Source organism: Durio zibethinus, chromosome 12, assembly GCF_047325235.1.
Source record: "Durio zibethinus cultivar Kanyao isolate XHJ-2024 chromosome 12, ASM4732523v1, whole genome shotgun sequence".
NCBI lineage: Eukaryota > Viridiplantae > Streptophyta > Magnoliopsida > Malvales > Malvaceae > Durio > Durio zibethinus.
Window position 1 is genome coordinate 23,508,728 of NC_143173.1, and position 9,644 is coordinate 23,518,371.

The 9,644-nt window shown below is 35.8% G+C and overlaps 1 protein-coding gene across 1 annotated transcript; it reads left to right on the top strand.

Moving 5' to 3' along the window:
• Nucleotides 1-289: 289 nt before the first annotated feature.
• On the top strand, nucleotides 290-4,452 carry LOC111297788 (uncharacterized). The gene is made up of 4 exons (XM_022892408.2): nucleotides 290-934; nucleotides 1,700-1,855; nucleotides 1,933-2,613; nucleotides 3,146-4,452. Exons 1-4 carry the CDS (start codon nucleotides 599-601, stop codon nucleotides 4,265-4,267), a joined length of 2,295 nt encoding a protein of 764 aa, XP_022748143.2. The 5' UTR covers nucleotides 290-598; the 3' UTR covers nucleotides 4,268-4,452.
• The last annotated feature ends 5,192 nt before the right edge of the window (nucleotides 4,453-9,644 follow it).

Below are 9,644 nucleotides of genomic sequence, written 5' to 3' on the forward strand. Positions count from 1 at the left end.
ATTATTTGTTTAAAAAAATTTTATTTGCGTAATGTTATAAATTAAATTTTTTATTTAAAAAAATTAAAACTTTTTTTTCTCTCTCTTTCTTCCTGTCCCCACCGAAGACGGTGTTTTAAAGTTTAACCCTTTATTTCTGTCTCTTTTAATCCCAGGTAACCTTTTAACTCTTTGTCCTTTTCTCTCTCTTCTTCCATATTCATTCATTCATTTCACCACCACCAACGTTCACTCTCCATTTCACATCTCTCCCTTTATATTATAACAGCTCTCCTTCCCTTCTGTCTTTGTCCCCAGAGTTTTTTTTTCCCTTTGTTGTTCTTCAAAATCAAATCAATTCCCCTTCTAACAATTAAAATCTCAAATTTTCATCCTTTTATCTGTTTGTTTTTGGCCACAGATCCTTTCTTTTCTTCTATATTTTGATTCAAGAGCCCCAAGATTGTTTCTTTCTTTTTCTTTTTTGGGTTTATATTGCAAAAAACCTAGTGGGAAGAGAAATTGGATTTCTGGGTTTCTTTGGGTTTTCCTAGAGTATCCACAATTCGAGAAATTTAAGGTTGTTTTTTTTTTTTGTGGGTTCCTTTTTTGTTGAAAAATGGTGGTGAAGATGATGAGGTGGAGGCCATGGCCGCCTCTCGTTTCAAAAAAGTACGAGGTGAAGTTAATTGTAAGAAAATTAGAAGGGTGGGATCCGGTTGGGGAAGGTGGAGAGAAGCCGGAGAAACTAACGGTCGAGATTCGGTGGAAAGGTCCAAAGGCTTCCCTCAGTTCTTTAAGACGAACGGTTAAGAGGAATTTCACGAAAGAAGTCGACGGCGCTGACGAGAACGGCGTCGTTGTATGGGATGAGGAGTTTCAAACCCGTTGTAGCTTATCGGCTTATAAGGAGAATGTGTTTCATCCTTGGGAGATCGCTTTCTCTGTCTTGAATGTAAGTCCCACCAAAAAAGTTTGTTTTTTGTTCTTTCTTTTATTCCTGTGCGTTTGTTCCTAAAAAAATGATAAAATTGTTGACAGTTTTTGGGTTTAGATTTTAAAAGTTTTGGCCTTTTGGGTTTTGGGTATTTCAAATTCATCGGATTTTCAGGGAATTGTTTTTATGTCTATGACTTTTTTATTATATTTTGCATTTTCTTGGGTATGTTATTTTCGTTGTTTGATTGGTCTCAAATTTGAACGAAGATTTTCTGAAATGATCTGTGTTCTGTAAGAATTCGTAAGACTGGATTTAGTTTAGAATCATTTCTACTGTTAATTCGGTTGAATTGAATCTCTTTTCAAGACAATTGGACATAATATGTAGAAAATATTATGTTTTGTTTCTTTATGACAGTTGACTGTTGGGGAGTTGGTGGTATTTATGAACTATTGCTAATTTCATTTCATAGAAAATATCTCAAGCGGCTATATTCATCCATCTTTTAGTTGTTTGTTGGAGTAATTGTATTCTGTCTGAACTTTTTGAGAGGTTTAGCTTTATTGAACATGATATGTAGAAACTGTGGTGGACGTGTTTTTTTTTTTTTTTTTTTTATGCTGATCATTGGAGGAAGAGGGATTCTTACCTCCAGAAATTGTTTATCCTCATGTTTTTACAGTATTTTTTTTTTTTTTGGTCAGTTTTCTACTATAGTTGGTTTCAAGAAGTTAGCTTTTAACTTTTCAAACTAATTGAAAGTTATTTTTCTTGATGCAGGGCTTGAACCAGGGACCTAAGAACAAGTTTCCTGTTGTTGGGACAGCATCACTGAATCTTGCTGAATATGCTTCTGCTGCTGAACAGAAAGAGTTTGAGTTAAACGTCCCTCTCACACTCTCCACTGGTGCCGCTGACCCTTGTTCCCAACTCTGTGTATGTCCCTTAAAAAGTTTTTCATGCTGAACTCTACTATGTTTGATTCTAATTTTAAGTTCTCATTCATCACGTAGATATCACTTTGCTTGTTGGAACTAAGAACTGCTCAAGAAACCACTGAGCCAGTACAGAGAGCATTAGTGCCTGTTGCATCACCTCTCCGGTCTGGAGAAACTGTCTCAACGGAAAAGGATGAGCGCTCTGCAATTAAAGCTGGCCTTAGAAAAGTGAAAATTTTTACAGAGTATGTTTCTACCAGGAGGGCAAAAAAAGCTTGTCGAGAGGATGAGAGCAGTGAAGGAAGGTGTTCTGCCAGGAGTGATGATGGTGAATATCCATTGGACACAGATTCACTTGATGACTTTGAGGAAGGAGAATCAGATGAGGGAAAGGATGACATTGTTGTCAGGAAGTCATTTAGTTATGGTACTCTGGCATATGCGAATTATGCTGGAGGATCATTTTACTCCAGCATGAAGATCAGTGAGGAAGGTGAGGATTGGGTGTACTACAGCAATCGTAAATCAGATGTTGGCTGCTCAAACATTGAGGATTCTGCCGCATCAGTATCAGAGCCATCCCTGCTGCAGAGTTCCAAGCGCAGCATTTTGTCTTGGAGGAAAAGGAAGCCGAGCTTCAGGCCTCCTAAAGCGAAAGGGGAGCCATTGTTAAAGAAAGCCTATGGAGAAGAAGGTGGGGATGACATTGATTTTGACCGCCGTCAGCTTAGCTCTGATGAATCTCTTGCACTTGGGGTAAGAATAATTTCTTAACTTTTTAGTTTAATTCACATTTCTCCTCTCTGTCTTCAAGCTTGCTGAAGAAAAGGGAAAAGTACACCCTGGTATTTAAGATGATTTTCTTTTGATTTTCCATGCTCTCACATTAGTAGCCGGAACTGATTACATTGACCAATATGTGGGATTATTAATGCTGAGTTTTTATCAAGTTATCACATGATTTTCTTATGAATGCAAGCAACTTTAAAGGTGCAAGTATTTATATATTTGATTGGGGATTTTGATATCCTACATTCTAACATAATTCATACTTTTGTCATCTCAGCTAGTTTGAATGGTTCCATTTCTTCAATGAATATTACTTTTACAAAGCCTTAGTTGGCTTTATTTTTAGAATTTTGCAGTATTATTGACTCCAATTGTTTGTTCCTTCACAGTTATTACTGGAGTAAAGTATATTAACTTCTAAATATAAATACCATTTATTTTGACATTACCAGAGTTAAGTATATTAAGTTCCAAATATACCTACCATTTGTTTTGACAGTGGCACAAGACAGATGAAGATTCATCTGCAAACCGTTCATCAGTTTCTGAATTTGGGGAAGATAATTTTGCTATTGGCAGTTGGGAACGGAAAGAAGTGGTAAGCCGTGATGGACACATGAAGCTTCAAGCGCAGGTCTTCTTTGCTTCTATTGATCAACGGAGCGAGCGAGCAGCTGGTGAAAGTGCATGTACAGCCCTTGTAGCTGTTATTGCTGATTGGTTTCAGAACAATCGTGATCTGATGCCTATTAAGTCTCAATTTGATAGTTTGATCAGAGAAGGCTCAATGGAATGGAGGAACCTCTGTGAGAATGAAACCTATAGGGAGTGGTTCGCTGACAAGCACTTTGATCTTGAGACGGTTCTCCAAGCTAAAATACGTCCTCTTTCTGTAGTGCCAAGGAAGTCTTTTATTGGGTTTTTCCATCCAGAGGGGATGGATGAGGGAAGATTTGACTTTTTGCATGGTGCAATGTCATTTGATAACATCTGGGATGAGATTAGTCGCACTGGTGCAGAATGTCCTAACAGTGGTGAACCTCAGGTTTACATTGTTAGTTGGAATGACCATTTTTTTATCCTTAAGGTTGAACCAGAAGCTTACTACATCATTGACACATTAGGAGAGAGGCTTTATGAGGGATGCAATCAAGCTTACATCTTGAAATTTGACAACAATACAGTGATTCACAAGCTATCAAATGTGGCTCAATCATCAGATGATAAGCCAACTGGTGATCAGCAGATAGCAACAGCTCCAGCTGAACCTAAAATTTCACAGGTTAAACAGGTCAATGGGAGGGAGGAGGGTTCTGTTGCAGAGGCTGTAGTAACCAAACCTGAGGAATCAGTCAAGAGTGAGGACAGTGAGGAGGTTGTTTGCCAAGGAAAGGAGTCCTGCAAGGAATACATAAAAAGTTTCTTGGCTGCTATACCTATTAGGGAATTGCAGGCTGATATCAAGAAGGGTTTAATGGCATCAACACCACTACATCACCGACTACAGATTGAATTCCACTATACTGAGTTCTTGCAGCCACTACCTGAGACTTCCGCAGCTCCAATGACAACAGCCACACCACTGTCGCTCGAAGTTCCATTAACTGAATTTGCTGCATAGAGACTTACTGTAAATTCTAGGAAAAGTGTGATTACTCTAACTTGTTTTCTTTCTTTTACCATGGGTATCCTATGATGTGAATGTGGTTTAACAAAGAGGAACCCATGTGAGCTTTTTTCAATCAGTTTGGCAAATAGAGTTGTGTTTCTCCTAAGTTGACTTCAAAAGAACATCAACTTTTCTCATATGCTGGAGTTAAATTTGTGTCTGTTGGCTTCTTTTCTAGTTGCATCACTTCCCCATTTGCCATCTTTCTAGGGAGCAGGTTAACTGGTTTGGCTTAAACGCCTTTTATCCTTTTAACAATTGTCGAAATATTCTCCTGTTCTAGCATCTGGCATTTTCACAGACTGAAAATCTTACTGTTGTGTATGTGATTTCATGGCTGATGACTACGATTCTCTGCCAGAAAAAAGGCTGATGACCATGATCCGAGCCTACGCTTTCAAAGTTGGAATCTAATCTTCTGAAGAAAAAAGGAAAAAGGAAAAAAAATACTCTGACAAAAATCCAGATATTCTTTTCTTTTTCCCTTCCCTGTATCCTGCGCAAGGTAAAGGGGAACTTTTCGAGGTTGGTTTTGAGCCCTGAGAAAAAGAATCTTTGAAACGTATGACCCTACTGTAGAGTTCCTTCTTTTGATTCCCTCAACTACTTTTATCTGGCACATCCTCGTGACCAAGTTGAATTACTATGCCAATTGTTGAGCAAAGGTTTTTCTGGTTTCTAACCCCTACACTACACGTCGAGGATATGTCCTTTTAGCTTCCGAATTATACGTTTAGTACGGCTCGAAACATTCATTCTCTGGTTGCCTTGCGTTCAGAACTTGTTTGTGTTGAGTTTCAAATTAAAAGTAAAAAATCTGAAATCATAATAAAAAAAGAGTGATTAATAATAAAACAGAGAACGTTCTTTATGTTTACATTTCAATGTTCAAGTTAAAAATTGATATAAGAGAAATAAGGAGAGAAAAATATAATATAAAAATAAAATGATAACATTTGAATGCCTCATTTATAAACTTAAAGTGAAAAATTTGTAAGATAAAATAGTGATTAATCGAGTTGATATAATATTATATATATCAAATCGATTTAAAAATTTAAAATATCTTTATTTATCTATTAATAATTTTTAATAAATAAAATTATTAAAGTACCTTTTAAATCCCAAAGTATCTCTGTTAGAACTAATCAGACATAATAATAACATTCATTTTCTGTTTTGGGTGTTTTATCCTAAGAAATTGTCTTTGGCTTTTTAAAAAATGAAGATAATTTCCAAATTTTGGAAATTTTTTTAGACTGACTAGTTCTAGGTTTCAGTCAATCGTTAAATTTTTTTCTCCATCAAATGTTAGAAAATGAAGAAATGGTGGAAAATATTTTCGCAAAACAAATGCAACCTAATTTTTTTTTTTTTAATTGTTAAGGGAAGTGAAGAGATTGGATTTTAAACACGCATTTTTTCAATCTTCTAAGAGTATATGAAGGGCTGAAACTGTTAGCTCTTGCATTATCTTGGATTCTTTTACAGTCGTGGCAGTTGCATTGGAAAACAAATATTTTCTTTCAAGTTGTTGTCTTCGCAGTTTGTAATGATGATGACAATGATGATGATGATTGATAAGGGAAGGAGAGGTTTCTGACCTTTTCCAACCTATGTTTGCGCAAACATTGGATTGAGTTTAGACTAAAACGTGTAGCCCTTAAAGCTAAAGCTAAAGTGCTCAAAAGTATGACAATCATTGGCGCATGCCGCGGGATTTGCATGCTTTGACAAAAGCAGATTAAAACACAACCATTTTTCCATCGTTTTATAACTTTAAAATGAGAACAATTCAAACTGCAACATCCTTCCTTGGCTTGATGATACGAAGTCTTATAAAAGATTTGAGATTAAATTGTCTTTATTAGAAAAATTATGCTTTTTAATTAAAGTGATAACTATTTGAATTAAATCAAATTTAATTTAATTTAATTTAATATAATATTATAAAATTCGATTCAAAAGCTAGTTGATTTTTTATATCATCTAATTCGAATAAAATTAAATTTTATTAGTTAAGTTTATTGATTTTTAATTTAATTTTTAAAATTTTTTATATTATTTTAATACAAAATTTTAATATATTTAAATGAATTTTGATATAAAATTATTATTTTTTATTTTATAAAAAGTTAAAATATGTATAAAAATTAATAAAAATATAATTTAGTTCAAATTAATTTTTTTATTTTTTATCTTTTGATTTAAAATTTAATTTAAATTTAATATATTTAATATCTAAAATTTATTCAATTTAAATAAAAAAATCGATCAAAACCAAGCGGAATACTATTCTTTCAGAGATTGTCAACGTGTTTGTTATCAGTTTTAAATCGGCAGCTGTCTTGCCAGGAAGCCTTGGATGGGTAACATTCGGTTACAGTTGTTAAAATATTGGGGAAATTCCAGGAATATTTACAAACTTAGCCTGAGGCCCTATGCCTGTTATTGATATTATGGTGGGGACGTTTTGTCTTGTTTAAACCCCCTGCAGGCCCTAAATCCTGCTTCAGATCCCGTCCATGCAGTTGAGCCCATCAAAACCAAGGCTGTTGATGAAACTTTGATGGAACCTTTCAAGGCATCAAACTTTTTTTTTTTGTTTTAATAAGAAAATTGTTGGGGTAGGATTTTCAAATTTGATTCTAGAATTCAAGACATTTATTAAAAAAAAAAAAGCTTCCCTATGTCAACTTTTTTCATTTATAGGTAGCATTTGATATTATTTTTAAAATTATAATAATTTAATCATCAAAATAATTTTATTATTAAAATAATCTTGTCGGACTCTGATATGAGTTTATTGAGCTAGGCTTTAGTGATCCAAGATTAAGTTCATTAGTTAAATGAAGATACCTGAATTTTCATACCATCATATTGTGAACAGTCCCAGAATTCCAGGGCTCTAAGACCGTTGAGTTGGGTCCAATTCTTTTTTCTATGTTCATCTCATGCACATGAAAAAGCCTGTTAAAGTGTGTGCCATAAAATCACACGTCTGGGTTCAGCTAGAAATCAGAATGCTTTACTTCAACTTATTCCTTTGCTTGCTTTGCTTAGAACAAAGATTAAAATTAAAACTAAAAGAGTTAAATGATATACTTCGATGTCAAGCTTAAAATCTCTATGTTAAAAGTGAAGCCAAGGATCCAATGGTCCTTTGATAGTGAAATCAGAGAGAGCAAAATAATAGATTTTTATAGAAGCAATACGGTACAATGATAAAGGGAATTAGGATAAAATTCTAAACGAGAGTATTTACTTAAGATTGTTCGAAAAAAAATTAATTTTCCATTAAAATCGAAATACCCTTGATTATCTTATAGAAAAGACCCATAAATTGTTCCAAATTACTACTACTCAAAGCTGACCATGCAAATCAAGAAAGCTGTCTTTGCTCTTTGGGGTAAAGCTGTTGGAGAAAATGATTCATAAGGTCACACCTTTTTCTTTACTATTTTCACTATTTGATTCCTCTCTATAACTTTATCTACATCTTAAGGAAGAGCCATGTGCCTCCTTTGCCCTACTAATCATTCCAGTCTCATCCAGATGATGACATAACTTCAAATTTGTCAACCTCCAACTCTACTTATCAAGAAGTACTTGGGCTAGTTTTTTTTTTCCAAACCCCCACATATCCTTTTCCATGCTTCTTCAATTTGGTGCATTTCACATTACCATACATTCAGAAATTGGTATTGTTTTATCTTTAATAACATTTAGCTCTAAAATTATTTCGGTTTGTTTGGTTTGATAATGACTGACTTTATTTTTACTTTTGGAAATAGAAAGAGAAAGGAATTGTTTGGTGATGTCCCCTTTATTCTTTGACTCTTTGAGAAAGTGAAAACATGTGGGTTTTAACCATATTGACGGATAGTTTGGTACCAAATTTGTTAAAACTTTTATCCTAAAATTAAGGATAAAAGTTTAATTAAACAATTCTTTTATTTTTTCATAAAAGAGACTGTAATTTGATTAAGTCAAAAAGTTATATAACAAAATCTTAAATTTGCTTAATGTTATTTTCAAAAGTGATTGTATAAACTAGATTAAATTTCCGCTTTACTTTACATGCATTAAAGAAAAAAAAAAAAACAAATTAAAAGATGACAAAGGAAAAAGTATAAAGTCATTAAATTTTGGAAAGTGAGAACAAGAACCAAACATGTTACCGTGACAATAGCATCCCAAAAAATCGATTTCCGTGAAAGAAAAAGAATATCCGTTGAAAGATCCCACAAAAACAAAGGGTTCTAGTTTCTCATCTGCACAATTTAATGCGACAAAGTTCTGATTTAAGAATGTTCAAGTATAACGGGTCGAGACTTAAGTTTCGAATCCGTGTGATTTTGGGATTCGGATATTTATTTTTTCGACGTCTTAGAGTTGCGCGGGTTCGGAGCTTAAGTCTCGACCCGTGATAAGTGGTATCAGAGTCAGTCTTATACCGTTCGATCCACGTCGAGCGTCTCGAAGGAGGTAGTCAGGGTGGTCAGCCTCCGTGAGAAAGGAATCACGAGGTTGGGTGGGGAAGAATGTCACGGACCTAAGGAGGAGTCCTGAATCCCACATTGAACATAATAGGAAGGCCAATGGGATATATAAGGGTTCGTACCACCTCTGTCTTGTGAGGTGCTTTTTGTGAGACAAAACAGTGAGGTCAGGGGGGCCAGAGCGGACAATACCTTACAAGGGTGTGAACCGTGGCAGGAAGGCTTATCTGGGACGTCGAAAGGGTGAATGCCCTGATCCCGGAGCCGCGCAGGTTCGGAGTTTGAGTCTCGACTCGTGACAAGTGGTATCAGAACTAGCCCTAAACCGTTCGATTCACGTCAAGCACCTCGAGAGAGGTAGGCAGGGTGGTCAGCCTCCGTGACGAGGGCCTCACGAGGTTTGGTGCGGGAGAATGTCATGGACCTAAGTAAGAGTCCTGAAGTCCTGAATCTCATATCGAACATAATAGGAGAATCACTGGGATATAAATCCTTGTGAGACGCCTTTTGTAGAACAAAATCGTGAGGCCAGAAGGGCCAGAGCGGACAATACCTTACAAGGGTGTGAACTGTGACGGTTAGACTGATCTGGGATGCCGGAAGGGTGAATGCCCGGGTCTCGGAGCCGCGCGGGTCCTGAAGTCCTGAATCTCATATCGAACATAATAGGAGAGTCACTGGGATATAAATCCTTGTGAGACGCCTTTTGTAGGACAAAATCGTGAGGCCAGAAGGGCCAGAGCGGACAATACCTTACAAGGGTGTGAACCGTGACGGTTAGACTGATCTGAGATGCCGGAAGGGTAAATGCCCGGATCCCAGAGCCG

Bases quoted from the DNA above. Each gene is read 5' to 3' on its own strand.
- LOC111297788 (XM_022892408.2), top strand. From the start codon at position 599: ATGGTGGTGAAGATGATGAGGTGGAGGCCATGGCCGCCTCTCGTTTCA. The intron at 935-1,699 runs GTAAGTCCCACC...TTCTTGATGCAG, and splicing joins TCGCTTTCTCTGTCTTGAAT to GGCTTGAACCAGGGACCTAA. The intron at 1,856-1,932 runs GTATGTCCCTTA...TTCATCACGTAG, and splicing joins ACCCTTGTTCCCAACTCTGT to ATATCACTTTGCTTGTTGGA.